This window comes from Sander vitreus, chromosome 11 (assembly GCF_031162955.1).
Source record: "Sander vitreus isolate 19-12246 chromosome 11, sanVit1, whole genome shotgun sequence".
Taxonomy (NCBI): domain Eukaryota; kingdom Metazoa; phylum Chordata; class Actinopteri; order Perciformes; family Percidae; genus Sander; species Sander vitreus.
The window spans coordinates 2,700,904-2,727,730 of NC_135865.1; the positions used below are offsets into that span (position 1 = coordinate 2,700,904).

General features: G+C 41.6%; 1 protein-coding gene and 1 non-coding gene across 2 annotated transcripts; one reads left to right on the forward strand and one right to left on the reverse strand.

Annotated features, from left to right (window-relative positions):
• Nucleotides 1-20,115: 20,115 nt before the first annotated feature.
• Nucleotides 20,116-22,303, reverse strand: LOC144525711 (complement C1q-like protein 2). Its single transcript, XM_078262767.1, has 2 exons — nucleotides 21,410-22,303; nucleotides 20,116-21,001 (listed from the first exon to the last, which is right to left on the reverse strand). The coding sequence occupies exons 1-2, from the start codon at nucleotides 21,989-21,991 to the stop codon at nucleotides 20,822-20,824; spliced, it is 762 nt and encodes a 253-aa protein (XP_078118893.1). The 5' UTR covers nucleotides 21,992-22,303; the 3' UTR covers nucleotides 20,116-20,821.
• Nucleotides 22,304-26,495: 4,192 nt separating this feature from the next.
• On the forward strand, nucleotides 26,496-26,577 carry trnal-aag (transfer RNA leucine (anticodon AAG)). Its single transcript has one exon. It is a non-coding gene; the product is annotated as a tRNA-Leu (tRNA).
• Nucleotides 26,578-26,827: the final 250 nt, after the last annotated feature.

The window sequence follows — 26,827 nt, forward strand, 5'->3', positions numbered from 1 at the left end:
TGAGATGTGACACATCTGAGAAATAGTGGCCGTGCATTATGGCTGATTCACAGGACCTAGGGTTTAAATCAACCCGAAGGAAGCGGGAAACAGGGGCATAACTCAGCCAGAATGTCTCCCTCAGCCTACATATGTGACAACCATTAGGAGGTCAGCAAGGAAGTGAAGAGGATAAAAGAGAAGCTATTGTATATGGAGCACAGAATGGAATTGTCTCTTTTATATGCTTGCTAAATAAGAATCCCTTATTCAGTCTGGCTACCATACAGTTTGAGAGGTGGTAAGTTGCAGGATGCAGGGATTTTTAAGGGCCCAGGCAAACATTTGATTCATCTATTCTGGGCTACTGTAGCTGACATTGATAACTAAGTGATCCCGTCAGAAAACAACCAGCTGTAGAGAATGCCAACCACACAAATCACTGTCAAAAAATGATATTTTGAAAAACTTCCCTCGAGCCGAGAAAAAACCTGTGGCGTCACCACAGTGTAAAGTCTATGGGCCGAGTGGGAACTCGTGGGCGGGGTCAGCGGGAGAAACATTACTGAGCTTATTCAGTGGGCTGCATATCATAGAAGTAAACCTGGAAGCTTAGAAACGTTTCTGATGATTGCGTCACTGAGCAACTCTCTTGGGAATAAACAGGGCATCAACGTTGTCCAGTCTTATAATACATCCATGATAACTCTACATTGGATGTGTGTAGAATATCTAGGACCCAAAGGTAGCCTGAATTTTGCCTTATAATAAAGCCATGTAGAAGCAGGTTCTGTTGGAGTAGCTCTCTGAATCAGAAGCTCTGCCTTTAAATTAGCTGGATACATGGTTAAACGTAATTTGCTCTTACCAGTTTATCGCCGTGTATATTTTTTCCATATCAAATCTCTGCCAATCGCCATCCCAAGACTTCCCAGTTAGATAGTATATGCCGTAAACATATTCTTTGTATGTCTTAATCATTCCCCGAAAGAACCAAGCAGGCCTGCCCTGTTGCACAATCCAATTTTTCTTCAAAACGTGCTATTTTAAGCGAACAGCTTGCTAGCTCGAAGTTTGTTGATGTTTCCCGAAACCAAGCTTCTTCATCAGTCAAGACCAAATGTTTCTGCAGTTGTACACCCTGATAACAATTTTTTAGGGGGTAAACGAAGTCTAGTGCAGTTCAACCGAACTAAGTGAAGCAGGTGTGAAAGCAAAGCACAAAAATTCCAATGTACTTGTACAGCCCTGTACCTGTGCAAAGGGCAATACACATATGTTGTATTCTATTCCTCTTTTGCAGCTACTGTGCTGTAGCTTTAGTTCTGCCAGAAGGCTGCAGAGGTTGCTTTAGTTTGCATTAAAGGTGGCTAACGTTGGAGGTTGGAGTCTGGCACTGACTTATTCTCATCTGTTGTGCTTTTACTGTCATACAGATTTGGCTAAAAGGTATAGGAGGTGCTCGCCGTGTCCCCTGGTGTCTCTGGCCGTTAGGTCTGATCTCTCCCTGTAGGGCTGCTCAGAGGTCACACAATCAAAACAGTCCAAAGCAATGTTGGTCAAAGCTGCCTCAGAAACCGCTGGGTTTATCCACTCAGGCACTTTTGGTAGCCTGGACACAATAGTGTGTCAATGTTTGTTAAATGTCAAAAATAAGACAAGGTCATGGCAGGATTTCATAAGGGAGTCAACCAGTAATAAGGATTACATTCTGGTGTGTGTCATAAAGGACCTAGCTCTGAAGTTAATAAGAAAAAATTGATCAAGAAAGTATGCAGGTTCACAGTTTTCTTTAGACACTGATAAAACAGACAATGATTATTAATTGCTGCTTTTTGACCTTTTGGTAACATTAGCCACCTGCTATTCACGCTATTTTTGCTCTCTTATCTCCTCCAACTGAGGAAAATATCTGTCTCTTTAGCTGCTAAAAGCTTCACTATGTTCACCAGCTAGCTGCTGTGTTTGTTGTTTGGTTTCGGAGATTTTGTCTGCTGTACCTGGAGAAAGGGTTGATGAGATTTGCAGGATTTTCTGAATAACCAAAATAATGAGCTGAAAGAGGCGCACACACTGTAGAGTTGAGGGTAACTCCAGATAGTAAGAGTTGGATAATTCTCAGCCTCTTTCACTCATTACAAATGGTCATTAATCCATTGCTGTTAGAAAAAAAAGATAGATAAGTGCAGCTTTAACATCACATCTAGTAGTCTCTTCTTAAGTATCTTAAACATAAAAAAATAGATATGATAAACTATTACTTATCAGTCCCTCCAGGATTTCGTGGCCTTTTTTGAGATTCTTGCAGCCCAAAATGTCTGATTTTGTGGGAGATTTTGTAAAAAAAATAAAAGTTGCGATGTCTTGAAGTTGCGGGAGACAGTGAAAGTTGCAAAAAAAGTTGCGATTTATTTTTTGTATAGTTCTTTAAAAATAAAAAGGAAACTTTTTTTGATTAGAATAAAACTACTCTGGGCTGAGATTTCCTAATAACAAACAAGGCTCAGGATGCTGCAAATGTTGGTATAATATGAAAATGGCTGGTGGATTTATGACAAAAAAATAATAATTTATTGAATGAATCAAATATGAACATATCTGTCAGTGGCTTGTTGATCTTTACATTGTTAATTTTCTAACCTGGGCTGGGACACACATGCGGTTTGATAAAGTACTTATGGGACTTTAACTTATCATTGCACTTACAATAACGAGCGTAGCTGTCCTCAATTTAGGTCATCCTGTACATCTCATCTGCGGTTTTTCCTGCATCCACCGTGTGTGTTTGTGTTTGTGATTGGTTGAATTCGCGTGAATTGGCGCGATCACAACATCACGAAATCCTGGAGGGACTGACTTTAATAATTTCTAGGTTATTCAGGAATATCTTGTAAATAACTAATAAAGTTATAGCTTTGGTAGTCTGGATCAACGGAAGTACATTTCCAGGATAAAGCCTGACATGTCCCTTACCTGCAATGCCCCTGGATTACTGCAGTTTTAGGTGATGCAAACAAAGCGTTTTTCAATGTAGCATATGTAGGAAGGAGTTTGGTATTTCACACGGGGGGGAGTCAGATGTCAGGCTGCATGCTAGCAGCAAACTACATATAACTAACAGTACAACTGTACAGACCAACACTTTGAAATCAGAGAGAGATGAAGTGATGACGTTCAAAGTGTTCACTGCACAGACGAGAAGTCTTGTTAAGAGACCTGTCTTCTCATGTTGAGCAACTGGTCCAGCCTGTCTGGAAACAATACAAACAGCTAAATTAATGAACAAATTGCCTGGACTGAAAAATACTTGGTTATTTTACTGCCAAACCGATGGCGATGAGTTTCATTTGCAATGAGTGGCATCACATTGAAAAACACCAGACGTTCCAAACAAAAAAATTCCCGAGGTGAGGGCTGCAAACGTGCAGAGTTTAAGTGCATCTTATAACATCAATAACCAACTCCAGCTCAACCAATAACATATTGCAACATCTAGGTTAACGTTATTATTTTTAAGTTGCACACACTGTAACTTTACCCAGCTTGCCAAGTCTAGCGTGACATTAAAGTTACAATGCCCATATAAAGTCAAAGATCGGGGCCTGCTCTCTCAACCCGTTCTCACTCCGAACTCATAAAATACGGACATTTGGACAGTGGCTGTCAGCGTCTGAAGCGACGACAAAAGCGTCCTTCAGCGTGTTTGTAGAACAAACCGGGGAGAGCAGCATCTACACGGGGTTTAGCAAGTAGTATGTAAGGGGGAAATTCCGCGTAGGGAGGTTTGTCGGGGTGGTGGATGGGTCGAACACAGGACTTTCACCCAGGAGACCGGGGTTCGTGTCCCACGTGTGTCTTTAACCATCCCGTTATTGCCGTGTGTCACAGAAACGTAAGTCCACCCACGACCTTTCCCTGAACTCAATCGTCCCAATCGTAAGCCAACCCACAAGCTTTTCCTTAACCTAACTGTGTCAAAAGGTACGCCAATAGTCCCAAGCAAGCATGTTTAGATAAAGCGCGTTATATGACGCTAAAGGAGACTTTTAGCGTCAATTACAATGACAAAGGTAGCTGACCAAGTGTCCATATTTTACGAGATGGGAGTGAGAATGTGTTTGCTCTCTATAACGTTACATCCATGGCTATCACAGCGTGAGAGCTCCACAGCCAGCACGTTCCCAGATAACGTGGTGAACCTTCATTTTCCAACCTCACACAAACACCTTTTGTTCAAAAGTATTATCACGCTACATTGTAGCACTTAACGTTTTGACTTCGGTGCATGCCGGTTTAACGTTACTAACGATGGCTAACTCTGCTCTCATTAGCTGGGCGTCTTGCTCCAAAGCTAATAAGCTAGTTAACATGCTAATAATGCTAACGTATAATAAAATTATATTTCATTCACCGAAATAACTGGAGCATAGACTTCTTGGAGAGTCTGTTAGCACAATTAAACATGCAGCAAGCCACATTATGTGTCGAATATCTTCATAAAACATTCTCTGAAAAGCACAAACATGGCCGAGAGGTCAAGTATAGCTTTAGGTGAAGAGACTGGACGCCTACCAGAGCTGCAGCCATGTTTCTATTGGCTGCAGCGCTTGAATGTGGGTGTGACCATGCCCAGTCAAACCCACCAATAGAATCTCTTATCGAAGCCATTTTTGACTCCCAAAACTTTTAGACTCAAAACTTTTTGACTTGCAAGCAGAACTTTTTCACTCACTAGCACAACTTTTGGAAAAACTTTTTGCGATGCAAAAAAGACAAACTTGGTTTTTGATTGCAGTTAGAGAAATATGCTATCAAAGCTTTTTTTTGCATGGGCTATTAAGAAACAAAAATAACTCCATATTTTCTTTGTAATTCTATTTAAGTGGCTACAGTTTGTAACAGCAAAATCATGTAAACAACAAAGCTTGGGGCCACTGTTCAGAGGTTTGTGTCTGTTGTCCATCAATACTTTTCTTTTTCATAGATTGTCTCCAGTTTTATTTATTTTTTATTTTTTTATTTTTTTTAAGCAAGTATGCCCCTGTCTTTTTTTTCAGTAACTACTTTTATACATTCTAAATATCTGGTTAATAGTTATTTTTTTAATTGTAGCTTGGTGTTTAAGGGCATAGAAGTCCAGCTATACAAATCAAATGTTACTAGTGTAAAAACAGTTTCTTTAAATAGGAGCTAACAAGGGTGTGTTTTCTGTTTTTTTCTTTTTTGCTAATTCATTGATCCAGGACTTGATTTGCAAAGTAATCAGATATTTATTTTTGTTTTTTAATCTCAGAAAATGGCCCACCTGGTCATCTATTAGTAATAAAATTCATATAGGATAAATTCCTATAGAATAATTTATAGGACAAATGGACAGATGATATTGGTTTTGCTCTGTGGAGAAGAGCCAATTTCCTACTATCACATTACCAAATGGATGACAGACGATAGCATTTTGTCGCCATAGCAACAATTCACATTAGTATTTGATTTGCAGGGATGTATGGGTTATATGGAGAGAAAAAGAGGTCACAGCAGGACATTCCTGAGGAAGCCTTATGAGTAGACTACCAAACAAACCATTGTAGACCTGTTTGTGATGAACACTGAAGAGTTTATAGCGTACATGTTAGACCAATTGCTACAGCCGGAAGTAATAATAGTACAGAAATAAATAAAAAGGTAAGGAGACAAGAATAGAATTAGTTAATTGAATTATATTAAATAACAGAATTATAAGAAAGAAGAATAGAATTAAGTAAATAGAAGTAGATATGTGTATGTGGCTGCATTTTGCCACAATAACTGTGTGTTGAGCGTCATTTTACTCTTCCACCATACAAAATAATAATAATAATAACGTAACAGTAACAGTCCATTTTTCACCAAGTTTACTTAACATTAGTCACTTTACCATGCTCTGGGTTGTTACGCCGTTATTCATGAATGTTCTGCCCACCTTGTCTCTTTGCATGTGAAGTATTACCTCTTCAGGGACCGCTCTTGTATACACTAATCCTGCAAATCCTCCTCCATCGTGACTCTCGCGGTTCGATCGTTGTGTGGAGCCGGACCGGAAGTACACTGACAAAAGTTACAAATACTTTGCGAGATCTCGCAAAAGCTTGTGCGTTTTATCGCTAAAACCTCTGCCTTGTCTCGCAAAAAGTTTGCGTTGTCTCGCAAAAAGTTTGCTCAGTCAATAACTTCCTACGAAGGACAGGAAAACTAAGCCCTCTAAAGAAAACGAACGCCGACATAGCAATGCAGGCACGGATCTTGAAAAAACAGAACAAAATACAAGCCACCTGGACAAGGAACTGCAAAAAATGGATTAAGTTGAACAAATCTCCCGAGGAAGCAAAACATAAAGTAAAAGATTTCTTAAATGACAAATAATTATATACTCTGTATGGTTCCCTTGTGCTTCAAAACATTACTTATATAAAGCATCTTGTAGTGATATGTCAGTGTTTTTCTTTTTTAGCTTGTTCTGTCTCCCCCATTTGGCCAAGAAAAAGAAAAAAACTATTTATGCAGCTTAAAGGACATTTGGGAGTCATCAGATAATGGTATATACCTGGAGGTGCTAAATCAAGGGCAGCCTTACTCTCATCCAAAACGCTTCAGTCAGTCAGAACTGAATGTTTGGGAGAAGTTAACCTCTGTAGGGTCGCTCAGCAAAAACTTTTTCTGGCAACTTGAGGGCTGCAGAATTACATGAACATTTTGTGAACAGAAGATTAACACATATTTTAAGATGATACGGTGAATGTATTACTAAATAGTTACTTATTCACAAATTCAGCAGTTAGAGAGGAACAGTATCATTCATTTGCAGTCGTGTTTGTGTCCAATAGTCTCTCCAATATACAACTCCTCAGGGAAATATCTGTCTCCTTAGCTGCTACATGCTCCACTATGTTCACCAGCTAGTCTCTAACTTTGTCTGTCAGCTGCTCAGTAGTTAGTGTACAGTCGCTTTTTAGAGCTTTTTCTATAAAAATAATAAAAATAGATAAAAAAACAAACAAACAGCTGCCTGCTGCTGCTGCTGCTGAATATGATGCAATGAGATCTGTGAGAGTGAACCAAAACAAAGATGAAACTCACTATAAAGCTCTGTAAAGTTAAAGGGAGCTGCAGATTCAGGGTATATTTCTCTATAGGTTCATCACTATTCAACACTTTAACATTTTCACAAGGTTTACACATTGTCATTTCATACATAAGATGTAACAAATATTCTGTAGTCCTAAAGCAACCATTTAGGACCTAAAAGAAACAAAATGAGTAATGGTAATGTGATTTAATTCAATTCAATTTTATTAATAGTATCAAATCATAACAAGAGTTATCTCAAGACACTTTACAGATAGAGCAGGTCTAGACCACTTTCTATAATGTACAAAGACCCAACAATTCCAGTAATATTAATATATGTTTTCTGTAAAAGATGAGAGAGGGTAAGTAAGTCTTAGAGTGAGGGTGGCACTGGTGTGGTGTCAGTTAGTGCACACAATCAGCAACTGAGCTGTTTAAATATAAACCAGCCCTGCGGCCTACAGACGGCCGTTGTGGGCTCAGCTGCAGTGCTTTGGGGACAAAATGCCTTTATCTATGACAGGACAATAACATAACTGCTATCACCATATCTGGCATTAACCTGTTCAGATTCCCCTATTATTTCAACGGACATGATCGTTTTTTCTGATTGCTAATGATTTATTGAGTGCATTTAGAGATTTTTTGGAACATAATTGGGCCAAATGTCAGGAAGGAAGTCACACAAGAAAAGTCGTTTGACTTTTACATGCGGCAGGTAAGTGAAATGTGGCATCATAACCTGAAGTAAAAAGCAATGGCATTTTCATGGATCATGTTTAATATGGTAACTATTGCTCATGAATGTTAATGTTCCCCAGAGATGAGCCTTAGAAAACTCTGACGATGACACACCGCAGACCTCTCCATGCGGATTCCCCTGATACAGTTAAAGAGAGTCGCTGGCAGTACTCTCGCTGTACTCGGTTCCCCTTACTCCGCCACAGGGCTGGCATGATGCACCTCCCACAGACACCCCAATCACATGCAACACTATGCTAATTGTAAAAAGAGAGAACAAGCTGTGTACCATCAGTCAATAAAGTTTTATCTTATCTTATTAAGTGGTTAAAAACCCAAATGGATAAGCGTCATGCTGTCTGATATCGAACAGACAAATCTACAAATCCTCCCATAAATCCTTTCTTCTTCTCTGTGTCACACTTACACATGTGCACGTACACACACCTACACTTTCAATCACTCAGACATTTTTACATTTAAACTGGATCTGTTAAAGCTATACACCCACCTTAATTCCCCAAAGCCATTCTCAGTCTTTCCATAATTTATCAGCTCTTTGACAGGGGTGCTAGAGCTGATTTCTGTTCTGTTTTAAGAAGATGCACAAATGGAAAGGGACAGTTACTTCACAAGGTCAAAAAGATAATACAAAACTGGACTCACCCGAATGTGAAGAGGTTCCCTCTGGTTTTATATACTGGTTTCTGGGGGTTGTCTGCTGGGGTGTGAATTGAGCACCAAGAGCAGTAAAGGGACTTAGGTGCTCCAACAAGAATCCTTTTGTTCATTTTGGGTGTGTACTACGGCATGAAGGATGTACTGTTGATGTCTGCTTAAAGCTGCACTAACAATGGAAAAAATGTTTAATGTGAATGGGTTCACTCGAAGTAACCCACAGAGTCAATTACCGATTATCCCCATAGGTTCCCTTCTCAAGGTTGTAACTTTAAAAGAGAGTGAATACTGGACATACATTCATTAGGTGGACACTAGTCTCGCTTTCCCAGACCCTCCTCCAAAGCACGTTGGAGGAGGGTCTGGCTACTCCGCATAGCATTCGGGGATGGGAGGAAAATGTGCTCTGGTTTAATGGCATTTATTTAAACCAATCACAATCGTCTTGGGCGGTACTAAGCACCGGAGAAAGGCCGTGGTGCCGCTGCAAAATAGTCTTGGGAAGGAACTTGTTTTGGTGGAACATGTGTACGTTCAAAAGTAGTTTTAGTCGTGTAACAGAAAACTCAGATTGGACAGATAGTCTAGCTAGCTGTCTGGATTTACTCTGCAGAGATCTGAGGAGCAGTTAACCATAGTCCTCACAAATCCACCGGAGGTTAGAACGCCAACACAAAGGAAGCCCAAGGCAATGGATATCTGGCCTAAATGAGTGAAATCTTTCGGCGGCAACGGAGCAATCCCGGAAGTGGAACGTCAAGGATATAGATTAGGTGGACACAGACACAACTCCAAAGGAATGAGAATGTTGCTCTGCGTATGATGGATGTGTAAATAAGCAGCTGTTTGCCAACAGCACCAGTTCACCATATCAGCGTGTGCTTGAGCATGATTAAAGTGGCTGTATGTAACTTTCAGCGGCTGCTTTGGACAAAAGTGGTAGTATTTTTACCACACCTGCTGTCGTAAAGCTCTTTTCTTTATGGTGCTGTATTGCCCACACTGTATATTACTGAGTTAGCGTTACCGGGAGGTCATATAGTCACGATGAATGTTTTGCTCAGACAGAAAATCATTCATTTACAATAAGACAATATGCTACATATGCATCGTTGCATTTCAACTGTTGCATACTTAGCCTATATGTATCGTGGGCTAAACCTGGTATCACTGTCACTGTGTCACGAGCCAAAGTATTAAGAGATTTTTGTAGGAACGAACAAACTTAAATTTATATATCTGTTATAAGCCCGACTGAGTGTGACTCGGATTTTGTCTTTCACTTTCCCTTTTAGCTTTTAGTTGTTCTCGGTTTAATTTCCTTTTTTTCTGTGATTTCCTAGTATCAGCCATAACTACATCAGATAACTTCTAAAATAAAATTAGAATACAATTAGGCCTATATAAAGAAATCTCCTACTACCTTTAACCTGGCTGGATACGCTAACAGAGGCTTTTCAGGTGTTACACCGAAATCTGTGACCCGTCAGAATGTGTGCTCTGTAGCGCTGTCTACACGCCGTAAATCATTTCATGACTTTGCGGGAAAAATCTGACCTGGGCAAAGGCAATGATAAAAACTATATAAAAATAGCATTCTGTGAGTCTTGTTTCTTGTTACAGGTGATTTATGATAATCAGATGAAAAATTACACAGAAATCGTGAAATCACGATTTGAAAGAATGCGATTGGCTAATCGTGAAGACCGCGACTAATCAAATGGGAAATATTTAGTTGAATGGTTAGTGTAACATTTGATTTGACATTTTTAATTTTTTTCTTTTTATTATTATATTTACAGTTTTTTCATAAGATAAATGCTGGACTAATGTTACATACCACAGATTGCTTAAAGAAATGTCTTATTTTCAGTGGATTTTTCATTCATTTATTTTTACTTTACATGAGCGCAAAAGGTGCAATATGTAGCTAAAAAAAAAAAGAATCGCAATTCAGCCCTAACTATAACTATAAAATGAAAGGTGTTTTGCTGCATTTTCATCTTTACTAGTTACAGTCAGCTAGCATTAGACTGAGGGAAAATAATTTCATTGACTGCGCCTCTCAAAGGCTACTGCTGGCAGCTACTGGCAACGTGGAATGTTTTCTTGCATGTTACTCAATTCATGAGTTGACGTAAATCAATCAACACCCTTAAATGCCAATATGGCTACATTCAGACTGCAGGCAAAAGTGGCCCAAATCCCCAAAAAATTTGGGGTCAAGTGACCAGGTCAGACTTCGTCAGAAGACGTGTGAACACTCACTTGTCCAGATCAGATTTTTTCAAATCAGATTTAGACCACTTCCATATGTGGTCCTGAATCAGACCCAGGTCTCGGCCGCAGTGTGAACAACCTAGGAGGATTTGATGCGACTTTTACATCAATAACCCTCGCTGCACCCTCTCTCCCCACGGGGAGGGACGGGGCTCCCCGCTCCCCGCTCCCGGTGCAGCTGTCAACCGGGGCGGACTGTCCTCAGGAGGCTTCTTTAAAAAATAAATGAGAAAAATCTGATTTTCAACCGGATTATGCAAACTACAAATATTGTATTTTCTAACAGAAAAAAGTTCCGTTCCAGTGGGCTCCTGCAGCAACACCCCTGGTCACGACCCCTGCCAACGCTTGAAGCAAGGAATTTCACAGATTTGTGTGAATTTACTTCGCCTCTGTGAGAGAATCCAGATAGCAGCAATTTCAATGTTGTGACTGAGCCTTAAAACAGCTAAAAGGAAAAGTTTATAAATCATGGACAATACCTCTCTCTTTTTCCCTATACCTCCATTAGTCTCCCTCCAGGCTTTAGGCCTGATGGTTTCACGTCACAGCAGCTCATCAGGCTGCAGATGGGTGAAGTTTCCCCCCCCCAACCTTCCTGAGGCTGGACACTTAGCCTGACGTGGTCATACTCAGATTGTAGTCAGAATATGAGTCTGATTCTGCTCCATTGGGCTGTGATTATGGGGCGTGTTTCAACCCAACCAGGAAAGAAAATGCCTCTGCACTCAATTGGATAGACCTCCAACCAATCAGAGCAACGGATAGACCTACAACCAATCAGAGCAACGGATAGACCTACAACCAATCAGAGCAACGGAGTATGTGACGTATGTTGAGCAATGCATAGTTGTCAACAGAACTCAACTGCACGCACGCAATAGCGGAATCTACACATCTCAATTCTCCAGCGGCAGCCATCTTTGTTGTAAACAAATTCAACCCAAGCACTCTTTGGTGACGTGGTTGATTACGTTACCGTTGATCATCTGTCCATCATCTTATAAAGCCCGCCCTGACAATTTGATTGGTCCGAACAGCTCTGGTTGGAGCATACGAGCATAGTTGCTCCACAACGGATCAAGTCCAGACCGAACTTCCGGACCTCAAATGTTGTGGGCGGGGTTAAGTTGGGCTGGCATCCAGGTCACTGGGCAATAGGGAGTAACATATGCGTCGTTGCAAATGGGGGAAGGAGGGCCAGCAACTCATTGGTTAGTCATTTCAGAGACACTGAGCAAACTGGCTAGGTCTGTTTGCTACTGCTATTAGCATGGCCCCTATTCCCTGGTCCTCCTCCTTGAAGAAATGCAAAGAAATGAAACCCCGCCACACACTATTCCTGTAGTAAAGCACCATCAGAGTCTTTTCCCCTCCTCTCAGAGCATATTGGATTTCTTTGTAGTGAAATGTTTCCCCTAAGTGCTCTTTTTACCTCTGTTTGCTCTCTGAGAGACATACCTATTTTAAACCATTGCCTCTTGTCAGAAGAAGTTAGCGCGCGATGCCCAATGTTCGCCAGCAGCGCCGACCAGCTCCACTGTTTGTTTCTGGAAGTGACAAAGAGCGTCTTGTTGTTTTATTAGTGCTGGTGCAGAGGAAATCTAGCATCTGTGTCAGACCCCTGGCTCAAGTGTCAATCAGACACATAAAGCATCCACCTGCCTGCCCGGGGCCCCTCTAAAAGCAGGCTAAATGAGAGAGGCTGGAAAGCAACAAATAAAGTGTTGTTTTATCCCAGCCGCTGTGTCCTATATCGTTGGCACATTTTTTGTGTTGTGCCATAAAAACCTGTTGCCTTTTATTTAGCAGAGATGCTTGTAGGACGGGAGAAGGGGTGACAGTAATCGAGCATGTCTGATGAAGTCTGACAGCTGCCGATGGAGATTTCTGCCTCAGTGGCTCACAGAGGGTTTCTCTTTGATTCAGAGCTCTGATTTGTATGTTCTGTGAAATGTCACCCAGTTAAAATGCATTTCAGTCACAGAGTGAATTGCTTTTAAAGGGGTAACCTTTATCACAATAAATCTGGTTTGTTTTACCTAGTCTGGTTTTCTAGATATTTACATCTGTAGCAAGTCCAATTTTTGCCCTGTTTTTGACAAATCAATAAGCAAAGGGTGGGCTGATTCTTTGACCATGCATTGTGTCAAATCTGAGAATGTCTCTATTTAGAGCGAGGACATCTGGAAGGAGGTCAGAGTGTCTATCTATTGAACTAGAAGGAAAGATCTGAAACTCTGGATGTGGTAGGATTCCTTCTGCCACATATGTTTTGTAAGAAAGCTGCAAACATTTTCAATTGCACATTGATGTACCATACTACTCGTACACCAGAGGCTGGGATTCACATTCTGAGTCCTAAAATGAAGGTCCACAATGCTTCCCCTCAGATTTCTTCAGCTGCTACGAGCAGATATTGCACATAAACAAACTGTAAAACAGTAAAACAACACATTTGTTGTCAGACATTTTACAACGATCATTCACCATTAATCGAATGTTTTGACACCGGATGTCCTTCTTTTTGGCCCGATGTCAGTTACCTTCCTCTTTCTTTGTGTTGGAATTTTAAAATTTATGAGGACTATAGTCCTCACATCTGCAGGGTAAATCCAGACAGCTAGCTAGACTATCTGTCCAATCTGAATTTTCTGTTGCACGACTAAAACAACTTTTGAACGTACACATTCCACCAAAACACGTTCCTTCCCGAGACTATTTTGCAGAGGCACCGTGGCTCCATCTGGCGCTTAGCGCCGCCCATGACGATTGTGATTGGTTTAAAGAAATGCCAATAAACCAGAGCATGTTTTCCTCCCATCCCGAAATGCTGTGTGGACTAGGCAGACCTTCCTCCGCAGCGCTGTGGAGGAATGTCTGGCAATGCTAACTTTGGCTCTATCATATTCAATGGTCAATAACCATCATGGTCAATAATTATTTAGAGAATCTGAATCAAAGTGTGGTTTCATAAGTAGACCACAGGCTAGTGGAAACAGGGTCTTAAGTGATCGAATTAGTCAGTCATAAGTGACACATTACCAATATTCAGTATTATAAGTCCCAGAGACGGCCAGAGACCTCTAAAACGTTTTGCAGGTTCTGCTAACAAAAGCAGATTTGTAAGAGAAGGGACTAACTGGGATTCTACATTTGATTCTGTAGAAGTGGCAGTGGGGAGGCAGTATCTCAGTCCCTAGGGACTTGGCTTGAGCTCTGCCAATGTGCCCTTGAGCAAGGCACTGAACCCCCAATTGCTCGGGGCGCCTGTCATGGGCAGCCTCCTCACTCTGGCATGTAGGTCCTATATCTCAATCTTAAATAATAATAGCTGAAGATGAGGTACTAATTCTGTGTCTAATCTATTTTTCTGCAAAAAAAAATCATGAGTTGTAAAGGGTGAACAGACAGCTATTTTCCCATGCTCACCACATTAACCAGCCAGCAAGGTAACAAACCATAATGACACAGTTAGGAAGGTTGCGTTAGTTGTGGGTACAGTAGGCTAAGATAGTAGGCCCAGAGCTCAGCTAACAGGGCAGCAACAGAGGCTAATACTGAGATCATTTCAGTGGGGAAATGCAACAAGTCTAACATTTCCGCATTTGTTGTCTAAGTGGGCTAGCGTTTTGGGGAGCATGTAGGCTATGGCGTTGTCTGTGGATCTGTTGGGACAATATGCAAATTGCAAGGGGTCTAGGATGGCAGGTAAGGAGGATGTGATGAATCTTTTAATCATCTTCTCAAATCAGTTCACCACCACAGATGTAAGGGCTGTGGGGCGGTAGTCATTTAAACAGCTAGGCTGAGTTTTCTTTGGAACAGGGACAATGATTGACTGTTTAAAGTAGGTGGGAATAATAGACTGTGAGAGGGAGAGGTTGAATATTACCGTGAATACAGGTGCTAGATGGTCAGCACAGGCTTTAAGGACATGGCCAGTAATACCGTCTGGTCCAGCTGCCTTCCTGATGTTTACACTTCTGAATGTCATCCTCACCTAACAATAATTCAACTTTAATTATCTTGATCTATTTTGGAAAACTCATTCATAACTTTTCCTGCCAAGGCATGTTGTGTGAATCCACAGTGCACCTGGAGGAGAATCTGCTGCCTCACCCAGCCTGTCAAGAAACTGCTAAGCACATGCTGTGACTAGAGGTTGTCTTACTGATCCTCCAACTTTGTATCATTCTCTTCTGGAGATTATGGAGACTGTCATATAGCTCTGATAGTTTGTTAAAACACTTCCATTCCCCCAAGAGCATGCATTCGGTGCGACAATGGCATGAAAATAGGCAGAAAGCTCAGACAGACTTTGACTCTTGTTGGGCAGCCATCTGGCTCGACCAGTTGGGAGGGAGAGGGAGAGAGAGAGAGAGGAAGAGATGAAGAAATATGACTCATAATAATTATAACAGTGGATATAATAAAATGACATGATGAACCGTGGCAATTATAGTAAAAGTAAACATTATGACATTACATTATGTAGTTGTTTCCTCATATGGCTTTCTGCAGAATCTAGATTTCTTTTTTTATTTGCAGTTATATCGGCGATTGTACATGGAAAAGGCGAACATGGAAATGTCAGGCCTTAAAATTCAAAGTAAGACAAAACAATAACTCATATATATATATATATCCCATCTGTGTTATCTGACAGTTGGAGAATAGTTGTAATATTTGCAGTCAAAAAGTTGTAATATTACGAGAATATTAAGTAATTTAAGGAGAATAAAGTCACAATATTTCAAGAAAATATTCACCTGCCCTATAGTCTGCTGTGCATTATGTTCCGTGCCTGAATTTGATCAAATGAGGTGCCAGTACCCTAATTCATCAGTTGCACGACATGATCATTTCCTTTGAGTTAGGCCAGCCGATACCGGTTTTAGCAGATTCCAATTTCATTTTTTCTAACCACTTTACAGCACACACAAATATTTATTTTCTATCTTTTCTTTAATAGAACATTTTGCACAGAACATAGAACATGTTTTGAACAGATAATGGATCACTATAAAATAGAACTATATAAATGACTCCTGGTGTGGGAAACTCACACACATCTAAAGGTTAATGTTAGAACCATTTCCTTCTTTTCACATCCAATATCCAACTAAAAAAATGTGATTTGGGTTTTTGGTGTCGTCCCTCCACGCCCTACTCTTTCCTTGCAGGTGTTGCATATTGCAAACTTGTTATCTTCTGCACACAGGCTGAAGAATTTCCAAACAGCTGACATGTTGCAGGTTAATTCACGAGGTTCCCTACATGTGCGAGAATAGCGCCGACACACGGCGGAAAAGTTGAGAGAAAGGAAAAAGAGACTGTGCTGTCACGTCCGTGTGTGCGTCCTCCTTGAAAACTGTAACTCGTATAACTTCTGTTGTCAGTTATTTGTAGCATTGACCGGCATGAAATCGGCATATGTCAGACTGACCTGCCGGTCGCCGGTCATGGCCGAGCACGTGAAAACCGGCCAATTCCGGTCATCTATCGGTGCATCTCTATTGGATATATTTATATTCAGACCTATATCTTGTTGGGCTGACCCCGAGTAGTTGACTATTCAATTATTCAATGATTAGACTGTACAGACTGGGATGTTTTCAGGACTGCTACTATACAGTCTGGATGAGTACACAGAGGCTGTAGCAGGATTTATGCTTCAGCGGAAGCTCCACGCAGAGCTTTCGCCATAGCTTACGTAAGTGGCCTGAGATTTATACTTGTGTGTTGGTGTGTGCGTCAATCTTTTTAAGAGAATAGCAAGGCCAGCATGTGTGTATGCTGGGGAGTGTGTGGTAGAGCGAGTGAGAGAGTGACGGGGATTAGCTTCGAAGCGAGGACCGAGAGGCGTAGTGGGAGAAACAAAGAGTCTCCCCTGTGTTTTCTGACCATGGTGGGAAATCTGGAAAAAATGAAGACTCTTTTTGATTTCATGTTGATTATGGAGAAAGACAACCCGGAAATGAGTAGGGGGAAAGCGGACCAATCACAGTTACATTTTCTTGAGAGGTTATGGTCCGTATCTCCGCGTTTATCTGCAGGATGTGGTGCTTTATGCCTTAACAATCTGAATTGTGTGTGCAAATTTGGTGTCCCGAATCGTCCCGAATGTAGTGTGACGTGCTGAGCTGTTGACTTTAATTAATGGGACACTCATAAAGCATGAGGCAGACAAAACATAATCTTAACATTTATCAGCGCAGGAATGGATCACTGTCCACCACAAGTTATGCATGAAGAGCTGTGTGGCAGTGACAGGGCCACCTGTCTGTGTCTCACACACACACACACACACACACACACACACACACACTAAATGCATACGGGGGGGTATGGACCCTTGCAGGCAAGCTCTCTCTCTCTCTCTCTCTCTCTCTCTCTCTCTCTCTCTCTCTGTCTGTCTTATTGTCTATCTTTCTTTGTGTCTCTAGTGGTAAAAGAAGTACTCATATTCTTCATTTAAGCAAAAGTACTAGTGAAACGATGAAAACATAGCCTACTCAACAATGGGCTTTTCCTGGCAGGACTCTAGAAGTAAAAGTCCTCCATTCAAACTCCCATTTACGTAAAAAGTATACAAGTATTATCAGAAAACTGTAGTTAGCAAAGCATCAAAAAATAATAGGTTGTTCTCATTCCACATATTTACTAGCCTGATTGACACCAGAACCCTTCTCAGTTGTAACTGAGAGTGGGTCTGGGGAAGGTTCATTCACAGCCCATTTCCAAAGGGGGCGTCACCAACGGACGCCGCTCAAATGCCTCTGGGCGCAATTGGATAGTCCTTCAACCAATCATGGTGACGTAGCAGCGACAGCGGCATCAACGGCTTGCTGCGCTTTGGTGGCCGTCATGTTGAATGTAAACAAAAAGCTGCTCGCCGTCGCTGCGCTATATTCATCATGTAAAGCCCGCCTCAACGGTTGTGATTGGTGTAAAGCCCGCCTCAACGGTTGTCATTGGTGTAAAGCCCGCCTCAACGGTTGTCATTGGTGTAAAGCCTGCCTCAACGGTTGTGATTGGTGTAAAGCCCGCCTCAACGGTTGTGATTGGTGTAAAGCCCGCCTCAACGGTTGTCATTGGTGTAAAGCCCACCTCAACGGTTGTGATTGGTGTAAAGCCCGCCTCAACGGTTGTGATTGGTGTAAAGCCCACCTCAACGGTTGTCATTGGTGTAAAGCCCGCCTCAACGGTTGTCATTGGTGTAAAGCCCGCCTCAACGGTTGTCATTGGTGTAAAGCCTGCCTCAACGGTTGTGATTGGTGTAAAGCCCGCCTCAACGGTTGTGATTGGTGCCTTGATTTGGAAAAATTGGAAATGGGCTTGAATGGGCTCATGGCCAGACTGACTTGCAGAGAAAATCTCAAATTTGCCGGAAGTTCTTCAGGGTTTTCCCAGGCTACATATTTACTGAAATGACCTGCAGCTCATGGTGCTCTGTAGTCTCCCAGTAACCTTTTCTCGACTGAATTGAACTGTAATGACAGCTAAACGTAGTTGTCATGTGACCGGTCGCCAGGTCACCTATTTTGTTGGACATCATATGAATTTTTGTGCGTACGCTTTTGTAGGCTATCACAAGAACCCATTCATGAGAATGCGTTGAAAATAAGAGTAGGCTACCTTTATGCAGTAAAATGTCTCCTGTGAATGATTCATTATATTGTTGGATTGTTAATAGTAATGCATCAATGCTTGACTACCATTGTATACTGTTGTAAATATTTGATCATTCTACAACTTATCTTTGAGCCTCAAACAGTTATTTAAATAAAACTATCTGAGAGGTTTAGAGGGGAAATCACTTTTGGTGGAACTGCTAACAACTCATAGAAATCTGAAACATGACAAAGTCGCATTTTTTTGTAAGGGGCTACAAGCCAGAGAGTTTGGGAACTACTGGTTTATATTCTAGGGGTGGCTTGTGGCTCGGAGGTAGAGGGGTTGCCCCTCAACAACAAGATTGGAGGTTTGATCCCAGACTCCTCCTACCACATATATAAAAGTGTCCCTGAATAAGACACTGAACCCCAAGTTGCTCCCCAGATGCTGTATGTTTAGCTGTCCACTGCTCCTAATATTTAGGATGGGTTCAAATGCAGTAATTGAATTTCACTACATTGTACTGTGTATGTGCTGAATAAGAATAAAGTTTTGTTTTGTATTTAGTTTTGTTATACAATGTGTTGTACTTTATCACGTGTCCATCGTCTGCAAATTAAAAGTATTAGAGTCAAAAAGACAATAATTCCCTCTGCAATACAATGCAGTAGAAACAAAAAAAATGGAAGTACTACGGTGACGTATAAGTGCAAGTTTATATACTTAGTTACATTTCACAGCTATATGTCTCACACACACACACACACACATGGATTCTGAGATCAAATGAAGTCAGAGGTAAAAATGCTGTGAAATGAATTTTGGGCAGAATGATTTGCCTGTCAGTGGGCCCGCTATGAAAGATCTTCTGTCTTTTAAGTCAAACCTACATCCTGCTGTACAATCAGATTCCTTCTGATCACTACAAATTAGTGCTGTCAGTTAAGCGCGTTATTAACGGTGTTAACGCAAACCCATTTTAACGGCGTCTATTTTTTGATGGTGAGATTAACGTTCTTTTTGGCCTAGCAGACTTTGTAGTTTTTTTCACATGCTGTTGCAACAACTAGTAACGTTAGAAAAACTACACCACCACACCGGATCTAGCTAGACCGGAAACACAACAACACGCACGCCGCACACACTTGTTTGGGCGTGCGAGCCGGCCAAAGAGTAGCAGGCTAACGTTACGTTTGGAGTGGATGGCGAGCGCGAGACGCCGAAATGGACGGCAATAAGATTCTGAATGGAAAGTTTACATTTAAAAAGTTGCCAAATGGTTCCATTGACAAGACCAAAGTGATCTGTGTGTTTTGTCGTTGTGAATTGAGCTATCATCGCAGCACGTCCAGTCTGAAATACCACTTGATGGCCAAGCACACAGCTGATGGCCAAGCACACAGCTGATGGCCAAGCACACAGCTGATGTGAATTCTCCACCCCCTCGTCAAAGCCAGGCGACAAAAGCACAAAGCAAGAGCATTAAAATGAGAAAAAAATAATTGGACAAAAAGAAATCTAGGGACATTTAGAATAGATAAAAATGTGCGATTAATTGCGAGTCAACTATGACATTAATGCGATTAATGGCGATTAAATATTGTAATCGTTTGACAGCACTACCAGAAACATTTGGCCTCCGTTCCATTCTGACTACGTCGTGGTCTTACTGACAGCCAACTCCCAGAGCAACTTAGAAAGCATAATCATTTATTGAAATTATTGACCAACGTGTATACTGGAATACGAAGACATATAGAAACATGTTTGCAACACTGTATGGACAGTTCAATTTAGGCTATACAGCTTATATAGGTTCACTGATTTCCATTTCTTTTTAAATAAATATATACATAAGTGCATACATATGTATGGACTGTCTTTGTGAGGCATACTTTCAAGCAAAAACAGCATCACGTCACACAGCAATGTCCTCTGTATGGGGAGGGGGACCCCTCTTCAGGTCAATGAATAACCTCAACTCCACAAAATGCACAAAGACACGCTAGAACACCTGCACTGCAAATCTGAATCCATCTTGTAAAGGCTGTTCATCTGTAGCAATCTCTCTTATTCTATTTATTAATAATTATTTCAATTTAACATAAGAATTTAACTTATTTCCAAAGCAGAACTATCCGTTTCATACGGGTCCTTTAACATGCCATCTGCTGCTTTCTGCTAAAAATAAATCTGCAAAGCATGTGCAACTATTGTGAAAATAAGTGGAATTATAATTATCTCGTATATAGTCTGTGAGAATAGATAGATTTGAAGTCTGAATATGAGACGTCAGTACTTCGTTGCGCGGTGGCGTCTTCCTCCTCTTGTTGGACTGATCAACATTGTTGATTAGATCGAACTGAGGTTTAATTTCTGTTATGGCAGTTATAGGATGGAGTGCTGCGATTATCCCATTTCAGTCCGGGTACAAAAGGAAGCCGGAAAATGTGCTGTATTTGTTGTTGTTTCCGCCGTGCGCCTTGCCGCCGTCCAGTTTGACATAAATCTCGTCTCCTGAGTCCAGATGCAGGACGACGCTGTTACTGGCGTAGTCGTAGTTCTGGTCGGCGTCCTGCGCTATGGCGCTGGCTCGGACCTGCACATTGGGAGAGAGGGAGAGAGAGAGAGAGCTTTGAGTATATGCCCCTCCTGTAGGCAGACGCTATGTTCATTTTACAGCAGGACCGTCCGAACACAAGTGCGCGCTGAGCGTAAAATAACTCAAACCAATAAACCCCCTGGCATTTATGTCACAGTTCTCGACAAAGCGCGAGCATTTAGCGTATAGACAGACGCAGCCTATTGACTAAACGGGATAAAATAAAGAACCAACATCGTGACCACAGTCATGGACTTTAGATTACTTTGAGTGCGCTCTGCATATCTGCCTAGGCTCTTTTGCGCAATGGAGAGCTGATTCACACACGAGGCAAGAACTTGAATTAATTCGTTTCATCAGCACGTACATACGGCACGGTTTAAAACACAACATTATTTAGCCTACCTGTCCGTTTTTGCACAAGTCTGCCCACATGCTTGTCCCGTCTCCTCCGCGCATCAGCACATGATAGGTGAAGTAGTAAATCCCAGCCACTTGGCATGTGAACTTGCCGGTTGTCGGGTCATAGTGGTTCCCCAGGTTCGTGACAACGTCGTCGAACCTTAACACTTCGTATCCCTCGTGAGGATTTTTTAGACCCACATAAAACGCTATCTTTGCCCCGCCGATAGCAGAGCCGAGCTCTCCACTGGTGTCGGTCTGCGCTGTGCCCACTACCCTGGGATGCCCCGTCTTTTCAGAATCTCCTCTGTCCCCCGGCGGCCCTCTCGGACCTGGTGGGCCCGGTTCCCCTGGCGGCCCCCTCGGTCCGGGTTTCCCCGGCCGACCCGGCTCGCCTTTAGTCCCTTGAACAAAGGCCGGAGAAGGGACTGCGCTCAGCTCCTGCATGACCTCCAGAGCCGTGGCGCTCGGTTTGGGGTTGTACGGGTCACAGATCATCCGACAGGTGCCCATCATCTCGTAGTGCGCATCGGTTCTGGAAGTTTGGACCAGCAGGGGAATCGCGATGATGAGTGCCAAAACCATGACGATGCCAACCACAGCGGCGACGATTCTCTTCCTCTGGAGAGTCCGAGAAGCGAGCGCTAAAAAGTCCGTTTTGCTTTGAGACGTAATGGTGGAAGGTAGTAAGGGCTAAACACCACGGAAAACAGAGACTGGACTAAAACGGAGTCACGCAACCCCAAAGAGAGCGAGAGAGAGAGAGACAGGGAGAGAGAGAGAGAGAGAGAGAGCTAAACAAACGCGATGTAACCCTTAAGCCCAGTTCCACCCTGCAGCGTTTAGCGCGGTGCCAGTGTCACTTGGCGTCACACAGTTGACAGGGGAAATATTCGTTTTGGCATTGCTGGACGCGGCGGATCTCCGAGCAGAAGGAGGCTCCCAGCGGTTTTGTTCGTGTGCCACAAGAGGGATGCTGACGTAACAAGTTCGGGGCAAAGCCTGTTGCAATTTGGATTTAGACTCCAACAATAATCATGTCATCTTTATGTATGAATTATAAATCCCTCAAGGAAAAGGATCAGGAAGCATTACTGACACTTTTTTTTCTAGCAGACTGTGAGACATTTCCTCTTTTATCTCCCTACTTTATAGAAAAATCATCTTAATGCAGATTATGTCCTTGAGAGAGGGAGCTGAATAAATTGGTATTGTTCTTAACTACAATCTGTTTGAAAAGGTGTTTTCACATTTTGAGATTAGATTACTTGCTTATTTATTGTATGTGACCAAAATAATAAAAAGCCTTTATTAACTTTTGTTTCAACTAAAGTTATTATATTTTATAATAACTTATAATCTATTTTGATACAACACATCTCTATATACACAGTGATGAGCAGGTATGTCATATAAAGATAGATACTGTATTGCACCTGTCATCATGAGGAGTCTCACTCAGCTCGCAAGAACAGTTTCAGTGTCTTCTGCGGCTCTGAATGAGCTTTTCAGAGAAAACCTTGATGACAGGGGCGCAGCCAGATGTTGTAAACATCCGGGGCTTAGCCCAAACCTAGGGTGGTCCGGGGACATGCTCCCCTGGGGAGATTTCTTTCCCCAATTGTACATCCACAGTCTCAGCTTTCCTCTCAGACCCAGATTGTTGCAATTCCAAGACTGTATGAACCCCTGTATGCAGACATATTCAAAAACACCCTTTTAGAAGAGGCAAAAATAACACATTTATACGGCATCAAACTTGTGGGTAGATCCCGTTTTCATTCAGATATATTGAGGTCAGAGGTCAAGGCAATGGCAGTTTTTCCCTCGCTAAAATGTATCTTATGTTTGGAGCGTTGTTTAGCCCACTTTCCAAAATGGTAGCAAAGCATGGATTCCCTGATATCAATCAATTGCTCTAGCTTTAAAACAGAACCATCTACAGCCTCTAAAAGTCGGCCGATATTATTCAGGATTTTGAGATTTTGAGAAAATATTCAGGGTCGGAGCCCCAGAATATAATTTGACAGACATGGCCGCGCAGATCTTATGAAATGCTACGTAGTGTATATTAAGATTTAATCATAATGGGAAGTGTAGGATCCAGAAAAAAGTCAGGATAGCTCAGCCTTTGCTGCTTCAATTTTGATTATTCTTGTTTTAATTAGTCTCTTCTTTTATTTATTTATTTTTTTTACATGTATTTATTCAGGGAAGGGCTCACTGAGAGGAAGGCTCTCTTTGGCATCACACACAGTTCCACATTCATACCTGGAAGCTGCCCAGTACAACCACAGTCTGATCTGCTGGCCACTGAGCAGCTGAGTGGTTGGGGTTAAGGGCCTTGCTCAAAGGCACCACAGTGGTGGTAATGAGGGAGGGACAAGCTCCTTTTAACCTTTAGGCCACCACTGTCCCCTGAATGCCCTGACTTTATGGAAGTACAATACTAAATCACTGGAATTATGCTTCATTAACATAACAGATATGATTTGAAACGTGCCTTTCCCATTTGTTTCTCCTTCCTCTCATATAAAGGGAGACTGATGACCAGGTGTTAAACAGTGTATTGATTATTATAGGATTAGTTACAAAGAATCATTTTGTTATCGAGTCAGAACTTCCATTAAAAGGGTTGGTTCACTGAAATTATAAAAACAACAAACCTGTTTTTGTTGTTTTACTAACTTATCTCTAGTGGTATCTGACCATTTAGATCGTTTTGGTTGTACTCGTCCAGGTTTAGAGATGAATCTCCCAATTTAATGCATACATCTTAGACACTGATATCTTCATATCCCAATGTCTCAGCAGGCTAAGCTAGCAGCTAACAAAGCGCCTGTGTCGATTCCCAGGAGCTCCCCCACCCTGCTGATGAGTGCCAGACACCAGATCCATGCAGAAAAGTGCACTGACACACACACAGGAAGCCACAGAGTCCCCACAGTGTTACCACACTCCCTGATAGGAACAAATGAAATCATTCTATGTTGGTAATTAGCATCCTTTCAGATTTGAGAAAAAGGTTTAAATAAACAGACTTACTCTCAGCTTGAGTTTCCGCAACTTGCGTGTGTGTGTGTGTGTGTGTGTGTGTGTGTGTGTGTGTGTGTGTGTGTGTGTGTGTGTGTGTGTGTACTTTTTTTTCCTGAACACAAATGTCTAGGTTCCAACATCTGGGGGACGTTGATTCTTTTGTGAACTTATAATTTTGTGATAATTCTTGAATTAATATTTGGGTAGCAACCCAATGACTTCAGATAAGAATTAAAAATCAGTGACGATTCCCCCACTACATTCTCAGGTGAATGGTAGTTACATGGCGCATTCGTCTTAATTGCGTGAAGGGCATTATGTGGACACTTACAAACAGAATATTCCTTTTGTGAAACTGTTGTTAAAAAAAGTTGTTAAATTGAAACCCTTTCCCAGCAAAAAGAGTGGCATTTTCCCCTTCAGGGCTCATCCGGGATGTAAACGCCGGACCTCTCACACCCTTAGAGAAAATCATACCCCTAGTCAAACAAACCACAATTGCCTGCTATTTTCTGTTAAGGAAATGGGGCTCAAGGTTGTATTTGACATGAAAGCAATGGTCTTTCTGGACTTTTTTAGGCAGGCACTAAGGTCCTTCCCAACAAGGCCATGCCCTGAATATCTCCCAAGATTATCAAGTGGTACCTTCACTATATAGGTACAGCTGTTGTTTTTTCACTTCCTCTTTAAAATGTCTGAGCTGATACACTGTCCTTACAAGAGATCCGAGACATCCAGTGAAAGGAAGCCATTTTGATGGCTTGGTATATCCACGGTTGCATTCCTATGGTCAATACCCAATGACTTGGCCATGCCTGACGGTTAGAAAGCTTATCGACTGCTGAGAGCTTTGTCTTCAGTTTCCCAATAAAATAAAAGAAGTTTAATGGCTTTATTGCCTGATACCCATTCTTCTACTTTTTGCGTGAACAAATGTGTCTATTTTCCACCATCTGGGTGAACTTTATTCTGTTGTCTACTTTAAATTAAGGATTCGGTGCTAACACAATGACTTCCGATGAGAAGTCAAATTTACGGATTCCGGCACAATCACCATTTCCGTATAACATTCTCTGGTGCACGTTAGTTACCTGGCATTTTATCTTAATGGCGGATAAATGTGGACATTTATTACGAGCATAGTCCTTTTGAGACTCTGTTTCAAAACGTTTTTTTCAAACCCCATATACAGATGAGGGAGATTGTTCCCCTAGGGCTTGTCCGGGATTTGACCTCTCGCACCCTAAGCCAGAATCATACCCCTAGACCAACGAGTCACATAAAACACATTTTTTTGCAATTTTCCATCAAGGAAATACAGCCTCGGTCTGTTACTGGCTCAAAAGGCAAAGGTCAAGATGTTTGTTTGGCATGGGTTCTTTCCATGCTGCCACTGACAGTTATTTTGCAATCTAAAAATGAACGTCCTCCTGTTTTTGGAACAATTGTTGGCAGTGGGAAGGATAATTGTTCTTTACAATGAATATACAAAAGGAGTTGCTCACAGGTTCAGCCCAGGTAAATGCTCAGTTTGTTTTTAAATGAATGGTAAATTAACATGTTTTAAAAAGTAGTTTTAGACCTCTGCTGGAATTTGTCAAAACCTGACCTTACCCATTCTGACAAACTGCTTTGATCACTTGAGGTTAATCAGTAAAGTCTTATATATGTACCTATCATCAGTTCCATTGTTTTTGAACAGTTCATTTACAATCTAAAAATGTACGTCCTACTGTTTTGGGAACAATTGTTGGTAGTGGGAGGGGTACTGGCTCTTTACAATGAATATACAAAAGGAGTTGCTCACAGGTTCAGCCCAGGTAAATGCTCGGCCCATACACACACAGACCAAAACCTACTCACTGGCTGCTGGTTACAATATCATAAGATAAATTATGCTAGAAAAATATGGCAAGGAGTGAAACGTGTTGATAACTTGTATTAATAAACTATTGGCTTTTTACTTGCAAAGGCTTTATTGCACTGACATTAACAAGCAGGACCGTCAGTTACGATCCCTGTGTGTCCACGTGTGGAGGGCCTAAATAACACAGGTAGTGTGGCCGAGCGGTCTAAGGCGCTGGATTAAGGCTCCAGTCTCTCAGGAGGCGTGGGTTCAAATCCCACCACTGCCATTTGGGAAAGTCACATATCTGGTAAAGCAACTGACTTTATGGCCTGAGATAATTATAAGATTCACAGAAATCTTGTAACATAGCTTGTTGAACTTGTCTGAAGCAACTAAAATGATAAGTGGCAACTTGGTATCCTTGCAGACTCTTTCATTTATATCTGTACTCACATTGCCCTTTTTTCCTTTTTTAAAAATACAAGTGTTCAATGTGAAATATGCATGTATTCTCACTAGTGTCCAATGTTATAATA

Excerpts from the sequence above, each read along its gene's own strand:
- LOC144525711 (XM_078262767.1), bottom strand. The coding sequence starts at position 21,991 with ATGGTTTTGGCACTCATCATCGCGATTCCCCTGCTGGTCCAAACTTCC. Across the intron at positions 21,002-21,409 it reads ACTTGTGCAAAAACGGACAG|GTCCGAGCCAGCGCCATAGC; the intron begins GTAGGCTAAATA and ends CCCAATGTGCAG.